At 34.6% G+C, this 20,832-nt stretch overlaps 1 protein-coding gene across 2 annotated transcripts in view; it reads left to right on the forward strand.

Moving 5' to 3' along the window:
* The first annotated feature begins 3,668 nt into the window (after positions 1–3,668).
* The window catches only part of LOC136029022 (uncharacterized), a 30,222-nt gene continuing 13,058 nt past the window's right edge, over positions 3,669–20,832 (forward strand). The window contains exons 1-2 of one of the 2 annotated variants that reach the window (XM_065707040.1): positions 3,669–3,733; positions 20,172–20,564. In XM_065707040.1, coding sequence (XP_065563112.1) covers positions 3,708–3,733; positions 20,172–20,564 — 419 coding nt within the window. In that variant the 5' untranslated portion in view covers positions 3,669–3,707. Of the gene's footprint in view, positions 3,734–6,762; positions 6,928–20,171; positions 20,565–20,832 lie in introns of those variants that run through there. The other variant, XM_065707039.1, reaches the window with a different exon arrangement.

A 20,832-nucleotide genomic window follows, 5' to 3' on the forward strand; every position in this document is an offset into this window, starting at 1 on the left:
AACAGTCGATTATTAGCTTATAATCATCTTTGGCAATGAGGGGTTTGCAACTTTTGCTGATTGGTGTACCTATTATCTGTTTCTGGTGTAATTGATGGTAAGAACAACTTGGTTCCCGATTGTAAGACATGTAGGGGAGTTGTAAGTAATAATCGGCTGTTAGGATACAATGACTTCAGCGACAAGGGGTTTGCAACTTTTGCTAGTTGGTGTACCCATTATTTGTTTCCGGTGAACTTGGATGTATATCACGGGAGAGGGACTTGTAAGTAAGAATCGGTTGCTAGAGGAGGTTCATCAGAGGCTAAAAATTTGTGCAAATTGGTGCACATCTATGGTATTGAAATTCTATGGTATTCTATGGTATTCGTGACTGAAAAGTCACGAATAGCTTTATAATACCAACTAGATTATATAAGATAATGTTCCAAGTTTCCATCGGTCACGATGTCTACGATTGAAAAGGATAAAGTTCAACTGGCTGCAAACTCAATTTAGTCCCTTCTTCCGATATTCTTTTGCTGTTGTTTTTTCAACGCTGAAGAACTTGATCATGTGATTACTGATTGTGTTCTGCTTTGAATATGCCGTTTTGAATGCTTTGATAGTTTTGACAACTTCAGAATTTAACCGATAGCGAAGAAACAAAACCAAAGTGTTGCTCTCGCAACACTTTTATCGGCGAAGCCGGACAAAGGTTGCCGCAACACTTCACGTTGCCCAGGCAACGTAGGTCTAGTTTAAGTTTCGTTTGATTTAGATTGCCTCGCTGACAGTTTGTTTGATTCCTAGGTCATTGCTAATTAGAATTGTTTCGTCAAATAGAACATAATGGTTTGGATTTTCTAAAATATGATTGCTTAAAGCTGAATCGAAAGATATGGAGTTATTTCTAGATTAAATAAAAAAAACAAGTTTTTTCAACTGAAAGTAAGGAGCGACATTAAAACTGAAAACGAACAGAAATTACTTTGTATATGAAAGGGGCTGCTTCCTCATCAACGCCCCGCTCTTTACGCTATAGTTTGACTCTTTCTCTCAACTCTTCTTTTTAAAACAGTAATAAACTTTAGCGTAAAGAGCGGGGCGTTGATGAGGAAGCAGCCGCTTTCATATACGAAGTAATTTCTGTTCGTTTTAAGCTTTAATGTCGCTCCTTACTTTCAGTCGAAAAAACTTGTTTTTTTTATTTAATTTCTGAACGTTTTTGAATCAATGCATGTTTTGATTTTGGCTCTCCGCAGAGAAATAATTAAAAAGAAATTTGCATTTTTTTTTTTTTTTTTTTTTTTTTTTTTTTTTTTTTTTTTTTTTTGGCTAAATGGCTTTCTCATAATTTTGATAGAATGATTTTGAGAAAAAAGAGCGGGGGAGGAAACCTAGTTGCCCTCCAATTTTTTGGTTAATAAAAAAGGCAACTAGAACTTTTAATTTTTAACGAATCTTTTTATTAGTAAAAGATATACGTAACTTATAAACTAGCTTACGTAAAGAATTTTTTATTCTCATGTTTTTATTACACATATAAGATGGTTCGCCCCCTCGTCAGTACCTCTCTTTTTACACTAAATCTTACATTTTGGCCCAATTCATTAAGAATGACCCCTGAATCACAAAAGCCGTAGAATAAATAGTTGACATTACTAAAAATACTTTAGCGTAAAGAGCGAGGTATTAGGAGGAGGTGAGCCCCTCATATGGGTAATAATTTCTGTTCTTTTTAAGTTTTAATGCTACTCCTTACTTCCAGCTGAAAAAACTTTTTCATATTTATTTTTTCATTGTTTTTTTTTTTTGAATAATGCTAGTAAATCCTGCGCTCCCTTCATGGAAATTTTCTTCCCCCATGACAAATTCCTCGATGGAAAGTTCCCCCGGTATATCCCCCTCTTTTCAACCCCTCCCCCCAATCAAAAAATCCTCCTGAAAACACCTGTACACTTCCCAATAACCATTACTATATGTAAGCACTGGTCAAAGTTTGTAACTTGTAGCCCCTCCCACGGGGACTGTGGAGGAGTAAGTCGTCCCCAAAGACATAGTTATAAGGTTTTTCGACTACGCTGAATAAAATGGCTATCTCAGAATTTTGATCCGTTGACTTTGGGAAAATAATTAGCGTGGGAGGGGGCCTAGGTGCCCTCCAATTTTTTTGGTCACTTAAAAAGGACACTAGAACTTTTCATTTCCGTTAGAATGAGCCCTATCGCAACATTCTAGGACAACTGGGTCGATACGATCACCCCTGGGAAAAAGAAAAAAAAAAAAAAAAAACAAATAAACACGCATCCGTGATCTGCCTTCTGGCAAAAATACAAAATTCCACATTTTTGTAGATAGGAGCTTGAAACCTCTACAGTAGGGTTCTCTGATACGCTGAATCTGATGGTGTAATTTTCGTTAAGTTTCTATGAGTTTTAGGGGGTGTTTCCCCCTATTTTCTAAAATAACAAAAATTTTCTCAGGCTCGTAACTTTTGGTGCGTAAGACTAAACTTGATGAAACTTATATTTTAAAAATCAGCATTAAAATGCGATTCTTTTGATGTAGCTATTGGTATCAAAATTCCATTTTTTAGAGTTTTGGTTTCTATTGAGCCGGGTCGCTCCTTACTACAGTTCGTTACCACGAACTGTTTGATTTTAATGTTTTTACAATACTTTCTTTGTGTTGCTGTAATCTTGTTCCTAAATTTTGGTGGGTTCGACCAATGTAATAACTTTCACAACTGCATGATGTTTGATACACCCCTTTTAGACGAGTAACTGGGGTTTAATCCTTACCAGAATTGAGAAGATTCATTATACTTAAATTACTTGTGAGTACAACACGTAAATTGTTTTCTAAACAAACTTTTTTCAGTTTTGAAGTAATTTTTGGAATATAAGGTAGGTAAATCGTCCTTATGGGTTTATTCGAATCGTTTTCTGGTGTGGGACTTTAGAAGAATGCATCTTTAATCATTGAGCAATAACAGTATTTATGAGAGAAATTGGGTACCCGTTGGCAAAAAGTATGTAACTGGGGTTAAATATTTATGACAGAAACCTGCTATTTACTCTAGAGACCGAAACAGATTGGAAAATAGCTTTTTTAGATGTAATGATAATACGCAGTATGAATAAACTTGATGTTACGGTTGACAGAAAACCTACGTATAATAATAGATACCTTCACTTCCAATCTAACCATCCTCTACAGGTTAAAAGAAGTGTGGTAATATCTCTTGTGGATAGAGTACTTAATATCTATTCAGAGCCGTATCTTAAAAAAGAATTAAATTTTATTACAGACGTGCTTTTTTGCAACGGGAACCCAATTTCCCTCATAAATACTGTTATTGCTCAAACAAACTGTCCGCGAGGCAATCGAAATCAAACGAAACTTAAATAATAACACATCCTTAAATAGAGATTCGGGTGAATACACACTCAACCCTATGTACACAAAATTAATTAAAGAAAATAATCTAATTCAAAATGAAACAAAAATAGGAACGAATAAAAACAAGCCCAATCCCAAAAGAACTACAAGATTAGCTGCAGAGAAGGCAAATATCGCAATAAGAAATTATTCCAATTTTTATTAAATACAGTTAGTTCAATGAATGAACCTATTTAGCTTACAAAATGTTAGCTTTTATCACACAGTCTTGGCTGAACTTTTCGTTAAGAAGCAATGATGTCAAGGCTATTTTAAAAAAAAGAATGGATTTTAAACGAAAACTTTTATTGTAAGTGTTTTATTGTTTATTATTTTCTTTGCTGAAGACGGCCCTTAGATATAGGGCCGAAATATTCAAATAGGTTTTTGTTGGTTCACTGTCTTGGGGAAAAAGTCCTCATTATTCTCTTTTTTGTAGTTGTGCAATATTATAATTTAATACAACTAAAGGATCCCTTTTAATTAAAAAAAAACTATCATACAAAAGTTTAACGATAATTTTATTGGAATTATGAGTTTGGTTGCAACCCTCTTATATTTAAGAAAACTATGAACTTGGAGTAAGAAAAGAAATCAATAGGTATATATATATATATATATATATATATATATATATATATATATATATATATATATATATATATATATATAAATAAAAAAACAATTTTTTTAAAATGAAAGTAAGGAGCGACATTAAAACTTAAAACGAACAGAAATTACTCCGTATATGAAAGGGGCTTTTTTTCATCAACGCCTCCCTCTGTACGCTAAAGTTTGACTCTTTCTCTTAGCTCTACTTTTTAAAAAAGGAAAAAACTTTAGCGTAAAGAGCGGGGCGTTGAGGAAGAAAAGCTCCTTTCATATAGAGAGTAATTTCTGCTCGTATTAAGTTTTAATGTCGCTCCTTACTTTCATTTAAAAAAACTTGTTTTTTTTATTTAATTTCTGGACGTTTTTTAATGCATGTATGTTTTGATCTTGGCTCTCCGCACATAAATAATTAAAACGAAATTTGCATATTAATTTTCTTTTTGGCTAAATGGCTTTCTCATAGTTTTAATCAGAAGATTTTGAGAAAAATGGAGAGAGGGAGGAAGCCTAGCTGCCCTCTAATTTTTTGATTACTTAAAAAGGCAACTAGAACTTTTAATTGTTTTACGAACATTTTCATTAGTAAAAAATATACGTAATTTACGAATTAACTTACGTAACGAACTTCTATATTCGTATATTTTTATTGCGTATATGAGGGAGTTCACCCCTCGTCGATACCTCGCTTTTTACACTAAAGCTTAAATTTGGTCCCAATTCCTTAAGAATGACCCTTGAATCACAAAGGCCGTAGAATAAATAGTTGAAATTACTAAAAATACTTTCGCGTAAAGAGCGAGGTATTACGAGGAGGTAAACCCCACATATTCGCAATAATTTCTGCTAGTTTTAAGTTTTAATGGTGCTCCTCACTTTCAGTAGAAAAAACTTCTCATATTATTTTTTCCTTGTTTTTTTAAATAATGCAAAAAATCCTGCGCCCCCTTCATTGAAAGTCTCTTCCCCCATGAGAAGTTTTTCCATGGAAAGATCCTCCCGCGTAACCCCCCCCCCCACCCCAACTCACCCTCCCAAACAAAAACAAAATCCCCCTGAAAACGTCCCTACACTTCCCAGTAACCATTACTATATGTAAACACAGGAAAAGTTTGTAACTTGCAACCCCTCCCAGGGAGACTGCGGGGTAGTAAGTCGTCCCCAAAGACATAGTTATTAGGTTTTTTGACTATGGTGAATAAAATGGCAATCTCAGAATTTTGATCCGGTGACTTTTGGGAAAAAATGAGCGTGGGAGGGGGCCTAGGTGCCCTCCAATTTTTTTGGTCACTTAAAAAGGGTACTAGAACTTTTAATTTCCGTTAGAATGAGCCCTCCCGCGACATTCTAGGACGACTGGGTCGATACGATCACCCCTGGGAGAAAAAAACAAACAAAAAACAAATAAACACGCATCCGTGATTTGTCTTCTGGCAAAAAATGCGAAATTCCACATTTTTGTAGATAGGAGCTTGAAACTTCTACAATAAGGTTCTCTGATACGCTGAATCTGATGGTGTGATTTTTGTTAAGATTGTATGACTTTTAGGGGGTGTTTCCCCCTATTTTCTAAAATGAGGTAAAATTTTCTTAGGCTCTTAACTTTTGATAGGTCAGACTAATCTTGATGAAAGTTATATATTTGAACTCAGCATTAAAATGCAATTTTTTTTATGTAGCTATTGGTATCAAAATTCCATTTTTTAGAGTTTTGGTTACTATTGAGCCGGGTCGCTCCTTACTACAGTTCGTTACTACGAACTGTTTGATATATATGTACATATATGATATATATATATATATATATATATATATATATATATATATATATATATATGATATATGATATATGATATATGATATATTGATATATATATATATATATATATATATATATATATATATATATATAAAAGAAACAAACATTATTCGATATATCGGAATGTCGATCATCCCCTAATCTCCATTCATTTGGGTCAAAGCTATATCTCCTCATCTTGATGTAGACTAATTTAATTGTACAATGATTACAGAATAAATTGTATTCTGATAAAAGAGCAATGTGATGAAAATTTAGATCTTTTAGCAATATGATAAAAAGTGGAACTCTTCTTCACCACGAAGCCTGTAGATGGAAAGCGTCTATTTAGTTGTATTTGCTTTAAAAATTCAGCTCAAATTTTGAAACACGAGAGGTAAATACGTCCTCTCAAACTGTTTATGTTTTTTGCATTAGAAAAGACTTTCAGAAAAAAAACTAGCAAAACTTCAGCATAAAGAGCCTATGGTTAGAATGGGTTGCAGCTTCCCTCCCATACATAATATTTTCTAAGATTATTGTCACTTAGATTTTAAGTTATGCCATCACTCTTTACATTCACTGAAAAGTAACTTGTTATCGTTTAGTTTAGTCGCAAGAAAGAGAGGGCGTTAGAAAGTTTTATTGGCTAATAATTATCAATTACAACAAATTAATGAAGTCGATCCTTTATATGATTGAATAAACTTGAGCTGCGTTCATTGAACAGAATAATTGAAATTGATATTTCTTTCTTTTATGATAAAAACCTTATGTTGGAAAATCATTAGCATCAGTGAAAGTGAATGAATTCAAAGATATGTTAATGACCGGATAAACGACGTTAATTTTAAATAGATTCCTCAAAATAAAGGCTAAATTGAGCCTAAATCTGAACCATGATTGGATGCACAGATGACTAAAAACAAAGAATCTATATCACTGACCTACAAGTCTCATTCAGCCAACAATCTTAATTGAATCTAGTGAACGATAACGTTAAGTTTTACTTTTAATAAAAACATGTGGTGCTTAGGCTACTTACTAGTGTTGTTATTAGTGCCCAGTTCCAAGGCCTTCCCAAGGAAATCAGACCGGTAATGTACAGTATAAAATCATGTATATATATATATATATATGTATATATATATATATATATATATATATATATATATATATATATATATATATATATATATATATATATATATATATATATATATATATATATATACATTTGAGCAATTCTTTGCTTTTATAGGTTAGGATAGAACTAGCCTATCGTAAATTAGCCGGCTCTTAAATTATTTTTGAAGTATTGTAATTGAAGGTATTGAATTTTACCCGGTGTGTCTTTAGTCAATTAAAATTTAATTTTTGCTTCTAAGGTTACGTGATCTTTTGATTGAGATCGCTCTTATCAACACAATTTACAATATATTATTATTAGAAAAAATATCTTTGTCAAATTCTTAAGTATGTAGTATATATAGTATAGTATATAAGTGTATATTATCAAACAGTTCGTGGTAACGAACTGTAGTAAAGAGCGACCCGGCTCAATAGTAACCGAAACTCTAAAAAATGAAATTTTGATACCAATTATTACATCAAAAGAATTGCATTTTTATGTTGATTCTAAATATATAAGATTCATCAAGTTTAGTTGTACCCATCAAAATTTACGAGCCTGAGAAAATTTGTGCTATTTTAGAAAATAGGGGGGATGTCATAGAATCTTAACGAAAAGAACACCATCGAATTCAACATATCAGAGAACCCTCCTGTAGAAGTTTTACGATCCTATCTACAAAAATGTGGAATTTTGTATTTTTTACCAGAAGACAGATCCCGGATACGTATTTATTTGTTTTGTTTTGTTGTGTTTTTATTTCACAGGGGTGATCGTATCGACCCAGTGGTCCTAGAATGTGGTGAGAGGGCTCATTCTACCTGGAATTAAAAGTTTTAGTGCCCTTTTTATGTGACCAAAAACTTGGAAGGCACCTAGGCCTCCTCCTACGCTCATTTTTCCCCAAAGTCACCAGGTCAAAATTTTGAGATAGCCATTTTATCCGGCATGGTCGAATAACCTAATAATAATTTCTTTCGGGACGACTTAATTCTCCACGGTCTACGGAGGAGGGGCTGCAATTCACAAACTTCGACCATTGTTTACGTATAGTAATGGTTAATGGGAAGTGTATAGACATTTTCAGGGGGACTTTTTCACGTTAAGGGGGGGATCAGGGGATGAGGTTACGCGGGAGGATCTTTCCATGGAGGAATTTATCATGAGGGGAAAAATTTCCATGAAGGGGCCGAAGGATTTTCTAGCATTATTTAAAGAAAACAATGAGAAAATAAATTTTAAAAAAGTTTTTCAGCTGGAAGTAAGGAGTAGCATTAAAACCTAAAACGAACAGAAATTATTACATATATAAGGAGATTTGTCTCCTCCACAACACCTCACTCTTTACACTAAAGTATTTTTTAGTTTGTTCAGCTATTTATTGACTATTTTCTACGGCCTTTGTGATTCAGGGGTCATTCTTAAAGAATTGCGACAAACATCAAGCTTTAGGGTAAAGAGTGAGGTATTGAAGAAGGCTCTTTCATATACGTAATAAAAATATACAAATATAGAAGTTCGTTCCGTAAGTTAATTCGTAATTTACGTATGCTTATTACTAATGTAAACTTCCGTAAAAAAATAAAAAATTTTAGTTGCCTTTTTAGGCAACCAATAATTGGAGTGCAACTAGGCCTCCTCTTCACCCTTTTTATGGCACTTGGTATTAATCAAGTGACATATAGCAATCGCCAAGTCTGTCGGTCTGTCTGTCGGTCTGTCGGTCCCGGTTTTGCTACTTTAGGCACTTCTAGGTAAGCTAGGACGATGAAATTTGGCAGGCGTATCAGGGACATGACAAGCTTAAATTAGAAAATAGTCGTTTTCCCAATTTGACCATCTGGGGGGGAGTGGGGAGCCGGTTAATTCGTAAAAAATAGAAAAAATGAAGTATTTTTAACTTATGAGTGGGTGATGGGATCTTAATGAAATTTGATGTTTGGAATGATATTGTGTCTCAGAGCTTTTATTTTAAATCCCGACTGGATCTGATGACATTGGGGGGAGTTGGAGGGGGGAACCTAAAATCTTGGAAAACACTTAGAGTGGAGGGATCGGGATTAAACTTGATGGGAAAAATAAGCACAAGTCCCAGAAACATGATTGACATAATCGGAACGGATCCGCTCTCTTTTGGGTAGTTGGGGGGGGGGGGGTAATTCTGAAAAATTAGGAAAAATGAGGTATTTTTAACTTACGAAAGGATGATCGGATATCAATGAAATTTGATGTTTAGAAGGATATCGTGTCTTAGGGCTCTTATTTTAAAGCTTGACCGGATCTGGTGACATGGGGGGGGGGGGGTTGGGAGGGAGAAACCTAAAACTTGGAAAACACTTAGAGTGGAGGGATCGGGATAAAACTTGGTGGGAAAAATAAGCACAAGTTCTAGATACATGATTGACATAAACGGAACAGATCCGCTCTCTTTGGGGTAGTTAGGGGGGGGGGGGTAATTCTGAAAAATTAGGAAAAATGAGGTATTTTTAACTTATGAAAGGGTGATCGGATCTCAATGAAATTTGATGTTTAGAAGGATATCGTGTCTTAGAGCTCTTATTTTAAAGCTTGACCAGATCTGGTGACATTGGGGAGGGGGAAGAGTTGGGAGGGGGAAACCTAAAACTTGGAAAACACTTAGAGTGGAGGGATCGGGATGAAACTTGGTGGGAAAAATAAGCACAAGTCCTGGATACATGATTGACATAAACGGAACGGATCCGCTCTCTTTGGGGTAGTTGGGGGAGGGATTAATTCTGAAAAATTAGAAAAAATGACGTATTTTTAACTTACGAACGGATGATCGAATCTCAATGAAATTTGATATTTAGAAGGATGTCGTGTCTCAAAGCAATTATTTTAAATCCTGACTGGATCTGGTGACAATGGGGGAGGTTTGGGGTGGGGGAACCTAAAATCATGAAAAACGCTTAGATTGGAGGGATCGGGATGAAACTTGGTGGGGAAAATAATCAGAAGTCTTACATACGTGATTTACATAATTGGAACGGATCCGCTCTATTGGGGGGGGGGGGTTGATTCTGAAAAATAAGAAAAAATGACGTATTTTTAACTTACGAAGGAGTGATCGGATCTTCATGAAACTTCATATTTAGAAGGACTTCGTAACTCAGATCTCTTATTTTAAATCTCAACCGGATCAAGCGTAATTGGGGGGGGGGCAGTTGAGGGGACCGGAAATCTTAGAAAATACTTAAAGCGGTGAGATCAGGATGAAACTGGATGGGAAGAATAGAAACCTGTCTAAGATACGTGACTGACATAACCGGACCGGATCTGCTCTCTTTGGTGGAATTGGGGGGGGGGATAATTTTGATCATTGAGGTATTTGTAACTTACGAAAGGGTGACCAGATCTTAATGAAATTGGATATTTAGAAGGATCTTGTGCTTTAAAGTTCTACCTTTAAATTCCGACCAGATCCTGTGACATTGGGGGGAGTTGGAGGGGGAAACCGGAATTTTTGGAAAACGTGAAAATTGGGGTATTTTTATCTTACGAATAGATGATCGGATGAAATTTGATTTTCAGAAGGAATTCATGTCTCAGAGCTCTTATTTCAAATCCCAACCAGATCTTTTGACATTGGGGGGAGTTGTAGGGGGAAATCTTGGAAAAACACCTGGAGTGGAGGAATCGGGATGAAGCTTGGTGGATAGAATAGACAAATGTCCTTGATTCGTGATTGACAGAATCGTACTGGATTCGGTCTCTTTGGGGGATTAGGGGGGAGGGGTTCAGTGATTTGGCGAGTTTGGTGCTTCTGGACGTGCTAGGACGATGAAAATTGGTAGGCGTGTCAGCGAGCTGCACAATTTGACTTGATAAAGTCGTTTTCCCAGATTCGACCATCTGGGGGGCTAAAGGAAGAGGAAAAATTAGAAAAAAATTAGGTATTTACAACTTACGAGTGGGTGATCGGATCTTAATGAATTTTGATATTTAGAAGGACATCATGACTCAGAGCTCTTATTTTAAATCCTGACCGGCATTAAGCCTCTTATTTTCCTTTTTAAATCAATCTATTGATTCATAGAATTTTGTTAGAGCTCATACCATATGATCTCTTGGCTCTTAGCTCTTCTCGCCTCGTCACAAGTGCCATATGAGCTCTTAGCTCTTGTTTCTTATCAAAATCGTCTGATTAAAACTATGAGAAATCCATTCAGCCAAAAAAAAAATTATATGCAAATTTCGTTTCAATTATTCTTGTGCGGTGAGCCAAAATCAAAACATGCATTAATTAAATTATATTCAGAAATTAAATAAGAAAACAAGTTTTTTTAGCAGCAAGTAAGGAGCGACATTAAAACCTAAAACGAACAGAAATTATTCCGTATATGAAAGGGGTTGTCCCCTCCTCATCGCCTTGCTCTTTACGCTAAAGTTTTTTATTGTTTTAAAAAGTAAAACTGTGACAAAGGGGCAAACATTAGCGTAAAGAGCAAGGCGTTGAGGAGGGGACAACTCCTTTCATATACGGAATAATTTCTGTTCGTTTTAAGTTTTAATGTCGCTCCTTACTTGCAGTTAAATTTTTTTTTTATTTAATATAGGCAAAGAATGAAGGCCTTGGTTTGGGAATAAGACATATTTGTATCATTCGTTGAATTGTTATGATATATATCTATATTTTTTTTCATAATGAAATTACTCCGCAGTGCAAATATATAAATATAAAGTGAACTCTTCGTGATCAAGACGTTCCATTATTATGACTTAAACTAGAGATTATACTAATAAAGAAGAAATTTGATTACCATTTCGTTTTACATGTTAAGAAAAAACAAATCATTTTAGCTGATAACAATGATGATTATTTTTTGTAGTAGTATTTCATAGTATAGCACAGCAACACACGCGTATTTAACAGAGCAACGCACGCTCAGGCTCCATCCCAATCTATTCAAAGCCTTCCTGTATACACCCTCCCAGGAATTTCGTATGTCTTCACGACATCCTTCCAGGCCAACTGAGGACCAGCCACTTTCTGATTAACGTTTGACAGTTGGCTGAAAAGAAAAATCTTTGGCAATCCGCGCAACATGTCGTCCAATCATTATCTTCATGAGTGCCCTAGAATCCGGGTATGGATTAAACCTTTCGTAAAACCTATAGTGTGAACTACGGTCAAACAGTTGGGTACTCAAAATAGTCTGTAGAAAAGTTCGCTCAAAAACATCTAGCGAATCGTCCTCTTTTTTTCGGAGCACCCATGCTTCAGAACTCTGTTTGACCACTGTCATCACTGTAGATTATAATATTCTAATTTTGGTTAGAACACTTATCTTCCTGTTCTTTCAAAATTTTTCCAACTGTGAAAAAACAGTCCGAGCCCTGGCTATCTTACTTTCAACAACCTGAGGGCACGCGACGTCTTTACTAACAATTACATTAAAAAAACTAGTTTTTTTTAACTGAAAGTAAGGAGCGACATTAAAACTTGAAACGAACAGAAATTACTCCGTATATGAAATGGGTTGTCCCCTCCGCCATCCCTCGAACTTACACTAAAGCTTTTAATTGTTTTAAAAAGCAGAATTGTGGCAAAGAGTCAAACTTTAACGTAAAGAGCGAGGGATTGCGGAGGGGACAACCCATTTCATATACGAAGTAATTTCTGTTCGTTTTAAGTGTTAATGTCGCTCCTTACTTTCAGTTAAAAAAACTAGATTTTTTATGTAATTTCTGAACGTTTTTGAATCAATGCATGTTTTGATTTTGGCTCTTCGCACATAAATTATTAAAATGAAATTGGCATATTAATTTTTTTTTTTTTGGCTAAATGGTTTTCTCTTAGTTTTGATCAGACGATTTTGAGAAATAAGGAGTGGGGAAGGAGGCCTAGTTGCCCTGCAGTTTTTCGGTTACATAAAAAGGCAACTATAAATTTTAATTTTTAATGAATGTTTTTATTAGTAAAAAATATACGTAACTTAAGAATTAACTTACGTAACCAACTTCTATTTTCTTAAATTTTCATTATGTATATGAGGGGGTTTGTACCCTCGTTAATACCTCGCTCTTTACACTAAATCGTAAGTTTTGTCCCAATTCTTTAAGAACGACCCCTGAATCAGAAAGGCCGTAGAATAAATAATAGAAATTACTAAAAATACTATAGCATAAAGAGCGAGGTATTTATCTCCTCCTAAATACCTCGCTCTTTATGCTAAAGTATTTTTATAACCCCTCATATGCGTAATAATCTCTGTTCGTTGTAAGTTTCAATGCTACTCCTTACTTTCAATTGAAAAAACTTTTCCATGTTTATTTTTTCATTGTTTTTTTATAGTAATTTTAGAAAATCTTGAGCCCTATTCATTGAATTTCTGTTCCCCCGTGACATATTTCTCCAAGGAAAGATCCTCCCACATAGCCCCCTCCCGTCAACCCCACCCCCAAAACAAAAAAAAAATCCCCTGAAAACGTCTGTACACTTCCCAATAACCATCATTATATGTATTAAATAAAAAAAACTAATTTTTTTAGCTGAAAGTAAGGAGCGACATTAAAACTTAAAACGAACAGAAATTACTCCGTATATGAAATGGGTTGTCCCCTCCGCAATCCCTCGCTCTTTACGCTAAAGCTTTTAATTGTTTTAAAAAATATAATTGTGGCAAAGAGTCAAACTTTAGCGTTGAGCTATTGAGCCGGGTCGCTCCTTACTACAGTTCGTTACCACGAACTGTTTGAAACACTGGTCGAAGTTTGTAGCTTGCAGCCCCTCCCCCAGGGACTGTGGGGGAGTAAGTCATTCCCAAAGAAACGGTTATTATAGTTTTCGACTATGCGGAACAAAATGGCTATCTCAAAATTTTGATCCGTTGACTTTGGAGAAAAATGAGCGTGGGAGGGGGCCTAGTGCCCTCCAATTGTTTGGGTCAATTAAAGAGGGCACTAGAACTTTTCATTTCCGTTAAAATGAGCCCTCTTGCGACATTCTAGGGCCACTTGGTCGATACGGTCACCCCGGGGAAAAAAACAACAACAAACAAATAAACACGCAACCGTGATTTGTATTCTGGCCAAAATTACGAACTTCCACATTTTTGTAGATAGGAGCTTGAAATTACTGATATAGGGTTCTCTGATACGCCGAATGGGATGATGTGAATTTCGTTAAGATTCTATGACTTTTAGGGGGTCTTTCCTCCTATTTTTCAAAATAAGGCAAATTTTCTCAGGCTCGTAACTTTTGATGACGAAGACTAAATTTGATGAACTATATATATTTAAAATCAGCATAAAAATTCGATTCTTTTGATGTATATTTTAGCATCAAAATTCCGTTTTTTAGAGTTTCGTTTACTATTGAGCCGGGTCGCTCCTTACTACAGTTCATTACCACGAACTGTTTGATACTACCAAGGTAAACAAACCTGTCCACTTGCTCGACCTTTCTGTTACCCAATGTCACCTTTTTGTCTTTACTTATTCCTAGTTTTAGCGACTTAGTCTTCTTAACCATAATCTTCAAACCTAATTTGGCAGCCTGAATTCGCAAAGCCTCTGAAAGTTCAACTATTTTGCTCACATTTTCATCTAGGATACTTAAATCATCGGCATAATCTAAAACCTGACATCAATTCCCCGCTTATAGGAATTGTTAAAATAAACAGTTGTGGACATCAAGTCATTTAATACGAAACCAGCTACTAAACGGACCTAAATAAGACCTTTTCTAAAGCTCTTCTATCAGGTGAATCGAGCGCTTTCTCATAATCTATAAAGATGAGAAATAAAGGAGTTTGATGAATCAGGCACTTCTCAATTATTAACCTAAAAGTAGAAATTTGGTCGACACATCCATTTCTTATAACTGCACTGTTCTTCTCTTAAACTTTGTTTACGAGATCTCCAAGTCTAAAAAGTATATCATGCTAAACAACTTGCTAACTCAAAAACCAGGCTAGTGGCTAGTAGCTATAATTACCAAACTCATTCTTGTCATCTTTCTTATACAGGGGTTTAATTATGGTAATTAATTAGGGTCCTAAAATTGCTCGGCAATTTCCCTTTTTCAAAAATCATACTCACAATCTTGAATAACTTATGTCTAAACTCATAGCCACTATATTTAAGAATCTCATTTACCAAACTTTCAGCATCTGGGACCTCACAATTTTTTAATCCTTATACTTCTACTATAACGTTCTCACTAATTCTATATAATTCTCACTAGTTCTACCTTAAAAAATAAATCTTCCCTCACATCCAAAGTTCCAAAAACTTTTTTATTTTCCTGTGTATCTTTTCCTGTAAGTCTATATACATATATATATATATCAATATATATATATTTTTCGAGTTTTCATCGAGATTTTTCAGGTCGTCTGTCAGAACATACTCAGTTATATCTTGATTAATACATTTTATGTCACCCTTCAACAATTTAGCAGCCGCACTAATAATTAATATTTTGTTCTGGTTTTTGTCTCTATTATTTGGTCGTGCTTATAAGTTTCAAACAGTTCGTGGTAACGTGCTGCAAGCTACAAACTTCGACCAGTGTTTCAAACAGTTCGTGGTAACGAACTGTAGTAAGGAGCGACCCGGCTCAATAGTAACAAAAACTCTAAAAAATGGAATTTTTATGGCAATAGTTACATCAAAAGAATCACATTTTAATGCTGATTTTAAATATATGAATTTCATCAAGATTAGTCTTACCGTCAAAAGTTACGAGCCTGAGAAGATTTGCCTCATTTTAGAAAATAGGGGGAAATACCCCATAAAGGTCATACGATCTTAACAAAAATCACATCATCAGATTCAGCGTATCAGAGAACCTTCCTGTAGAAGTTTCAAGCCCCTATCTACAAAAATGTGGAATTTAGAATTTTTTGCCAAAGACAAATCACGGATGCGTGTTTATTTGTTTTGTTTTTTGTTTTTTTTCCCAGGGGTGATCGTAGCCATTTTATTCACCATAGTCGAATAACCTAACAACTACGTCTTTGGGAACGACTTACTCCCCCGCAGTCGCCGTGGGAGGGGCTGCAAGTTACAAACTTTGACCTGTATTTACATATAGTAATGGTTACTGGGAAGTGTACAGACGTTTTCAGGGGTTCTTTTTTGGTTTGGGGGGAGAGTTGAAGGGGGGGGGGTTACGTGGGAGGATCTTTCAATGAATGAAAGTTTTATTGGGGAAGAGACTTTCAATGGAGGGGGCGCAGTATTTTCTAGCATTATTTAAAAAAACAATGAAAAAATAAATATGAAAAGTTTTTTCTACTGAAAGTGAGGAGCAGCATTAAAACTTAAAACGAAAAGAAATTATTACGCATATGAGGGGTTTACCTCCTCGTAATACCTCGCTCTTTACGCTAAAGTATTTTTACTAATTTCAACTATTTATTCTACGGCCTTTGTGATTCAGGGGTCATTCTTAAGGAATTGGGACAAAATTTAAGCTTTAGTGTAAAGAGTGAGGTATCGACGAGGGGTTAGCCCCCTCATATACGCAATAAAAGCATACGAATATAGAAGTTCACTACGTAAGTTAATTCGTAAGTTACGTATATTTTTTGCTTATGAAAACGTTCGTAAAAAATTAAAACTTATAGTTGCCTTTTTAAGTAATCAAAAAATTGGAAGACAACTAGGCCTTCTCTCTCGCTCCTTTTTTTTAAAATCTTCCGATTAAAACTGTGAAAAAGCCATTTAGCCCAAAAAAAAATTAATATGCAAATTTCGTTTTGATTATTTATGCGTGGAAAGCCAAGATAAAAAAAAATGCATTAATTAAAAAACGTCCAGAAATTAAACAAAAAAACAAGTTTTTTTAAATGAAAGTAAGGAGCGACACTAAAACTTAAAACGAACAAAAATTACTCCGTATATGAAAGGGGCTTTTCCTCCTCAACGCCCCGCTCTTTACGCTAAAGTTTTTTACTGTTTTAAAATGTAGAGTTAAGAGAAAGAGTCGAACTTTAGCGTAAAGAGCGGGGCGTTGAGGAGGAAAAGCCCCTTTCATATACGGAGTAATTTTTGTTCATTTTAAGTTTTAATGTCGCTCCTTACTTTCATTTAAAAAAAACTTGTTTTTTTGTTTAATTTCAGCATAGGATGAGCAGTGGGCTTTAATATGACAAGACTAACCTTACTGTCGGTTAGTAAAATCATTACTCCTTAGCCGAACCTCTCCTTGACGAGCCTCTTCTTCTTTTAAACTTTGCTATAAACAGACTCTTCCAAAACACCGAGGAACTCACTCTTCGTTTTGACCAAATCATGAACTGTTAACCGTTTGTCGTCAGCCGCTTCAAAGAACTTCACTACCTTTCCCAATACTTTCTTTTGATTACCAGATAAGGTAAATAAAATTGTAGCAACAGCTAAGTCGAACAGCGCAGGAATAGATGGACTATATCTACGGGATTTGAAATCCATACTACTCACAGTAGTGCCCTTATTAGTCTTTCTGATAAATATATCAAACAGTTCGTGGAAACGAACTGTAGTAAGGAGCGACCCGGCTCAATAGAAACCAAAACTCTAAAAAATGGAATTTTGATACCAATAGCTGCATCAAAAGAATCATATTTTAATGCTGATTTTAAATATATAATTTTCATGAAGTTTAGTCCTACGCATCAAAAGTTACGAGCCTGAGAAAAATTTGCGTTATTTTAGAAAATAGGAGGAAACACCCCCTAAAAGTCATAGAATCTTAACGAAAATTACACCATCAGATTAAAACTTTAAATTTTAAAACGAACAGAAATTACTTTGTATATGAGGGGCTGCTTCCTTATCAACGCCCCGCTCTTTACGCTAAAGTTTTTTACTGTTTTAAACAGAAGAGTTGAGAGAAAGAGTCAAACTTTAGCGTAAAGAGCGGGGCGTTGATGAGGAAGCAGCCCCTTTCATATACGAAGTAATTTCTGTTCGTTTTAAGTTTTAATGTCGCTCCTTACTTTCAGTTGAAAAAATTTGTTTTTTTTATTTAATCTTTTAAAGAAGGACAATTTCCAGATCCATTGAAGCTAGCAAAAGTTGTCCTGTTGCCAAAAGCAGGATGGCTTACTCACATTTCAAACTAGAGACCCATATTGATTTTGCAACTTTTGTCAAAAATTTTATGTAAAAGCAATGCAAAAAAGACTTTATGAGTATTTAATGAAATGTGGATTTTTATCAGAGACGTAATTTGGTTTCAGGACAGCTCATTCAACTGTGCATGCTCTGGAGGACCTGATGGGTACTGTAAATAGTGAGCTAGATAAATATAATTTTTAAAGTCGATTTTTATAGATTTTAAAAATGCTTTTGATACAGTAGATTTTAGCATTTTATTGAAAAGATTACGTTGCCTAGGAATAAAAGATGATTGTTTTGAATGATTTGAACCTTATTTGAGTGGTAGGTTCTTAAGAGTGATATTAGATTGTTCGGTTACTAAATGTCGTCCAGTTACTTGTGGAATTCTACAGGGCTCAGTCTTAGGTCCGCTTATTATACGCTATATTTTGTGATAGTATGAGATTTTACATATCACGAGCCAAAGTAACTTCATTTGCAGATGATACTGCACTTAGAGTTACAGGAAATACTCTCAATGAGCTTACTGATAATGATAATGAGGCATTAAAAGGACTGCATACATTCGCCTCTCTAAGTCGGCTTGCAATAAATACAACCAAAATAATTTTATGACATTCACTAAAATAGGAACAGCACCTACCGTTTCTCCAGGAGCTATTATATATAATGGAACTACTCTAGCAGAAGTTCAAGAAACTCGATATCTGGGATTTATAGTGGACAATAAACTCAGCTGGAAAAAACATAGTGATGTGATTTCATGCAAATTGTCAAGAGGTGTTTTGATGCTGCGTAGACTAAAATATTTTTTTTCCAACTATAGTACTGCTGTCATTGTACCATTCGTTAATATCATCTTATAATAATTATGGATGTATGATAAGGGCGAGTGATTTTGACACAAATTATAAGAGAGTAGAGGTACAGCAAAATAAAGCTGTTCGGATTATTGGAAATTATGACTGAAGAACTAATAATACGTAAAGTAAATTTAAAAAGTTGAATTTTTTCAATGTAGTTCAAATTAGAGATACGCAGATAAGCATTTTGTTTTTCAGTGCTTGAATAATTTATAACCTAAAGTTTTTAAAAGTTATTTTAAACATAATTCGTTTCACCAACAGTATTTTACCCGACATGGAAATGATCTGTTTAATGAGGTGAGGAACAGAACGCGATCGAGACATGTGACAAGACACGTAGGCTCGACAATTTGGAATGCATTCACAGAGCGCATGAGGGAGTCAGAGAGTCTCCCAAAGCTCAAGTGCCGGTTAAAAATGTATTTTTTGAATAATAAATGATCAAGATGGCGAAGAGAAGCGTATTGAATTAGAGTGGCCTATCAAGAAATTTTCAGGACTGAGTAATTCTTTGAAATATTGTATATATATATATATATATATATATATATATATATATATATATATATATATATATATATATATATATATATATATATATATATATATATATATATATTACGAGTTAGTATTATTGATGATAAAAGTAACATGAATATAATCTCTATTACAGGCCAGAACGGCCTTTTTGCGACTAATTGACACGTATGTGATATAAAGGTTTGAAATAAAAATCTACCTACCTACCTACCTTCATTTTGAGTCTGTCAGTCATACTTCCTTTATGTTTCAACGGGTTCTTGCCAGATGCGAAGTTGCAGTAACATCTTATTTCACATGCACCGTCTGGTGTATGCAGATACAAATTCGCTGCTTGAGCTCAAACCATATTTTTACTAGACTAATACCAACCATAAAGTTTGTAATCAGTTCATAAAACTTATTAAAAATTTTAAATCTAAGAAAAGTTCTATATTTGCCCCAAATAACATATGTATTTTGGTTCATGTGCTGACATTTAAATGTGTCATAATTATGACCTGATAATCCTGATCCAAAGAATATTGTCAAATCAACAATCCAAACAAAAATCTGACTCTCGGATTGTCAAGCAAAATGAATTTCCGAATGTAAATTGCCAAGGAAAAATTAAATTCTGGCAATCTATTTGTGAAATTTAGAATCATATTATTAAGCATATTAACAATTTTTACACTAAGAAAAAAGCATAAAAAAAAGAAATTTGCTTTAATACTTCCATCTTTCATAGATCAAATGTGAACATTTCGTCTCCAGAGCCAGCAAATAATCAAAACAATGAAGCAACAAGACAAGATGAAATTGGCCGACAAAGCTCTGTAAACATAGTGCCTACTTTCCGGCCACCTAACGTCATTGTTGAAGCAAATGGGGCTGTAAGAGTTCTAAATAATGCCAAAATGAATGAGGACAAAATAGTTGAAAGTATACAAGCTCTAGTACCTCAACTTTTACCTGAAATCTCGACATTACCAAACATATTGAAGACATCAACACGAGTTAAGAAGAAAAAGAAACCAAGTAAAGTGGTATATGAAGATGCAGTAGATGAATTACCAAATCCAAACTTTTTCAGACGACCATCTATGGGTAATTCTCACTTTGATGCAGTTGAATACAATAGGTATGGTAACAAAGTGTATTTAAAAATCATATATAAATTATCTTTATAAACGTGCAATAATTGTATATTGTACATGTATTTTCTCTTGAAAACAGCTCCATATTTTTTCGGGAAAATTTGTATCCTGAGATATTCTCGCTTAAAAAACGATCTAGATAGGTCAGAAGTTTGAGAAAATTCATTAAGAGCCTAAATTGGAAAAAGATTTATGTCTTTTACGTTATTTTTACATGCATTATTGCAGTATTGCAATGAAGTCGTCACACTT

This window comes from Artemia franciscana, chromosome 7, assembly GCF_032884065.1.
Source record: "Artemia franciscana chromosome 7, ASM3288406v1, whole genome shotgun sequence".
Lineage (NCBI taxonomy): Eukaryota > Metazoa > Arthropoda > Branchiopoda > Anostraca > Artemiidae > Artemia > Artemia franciscana.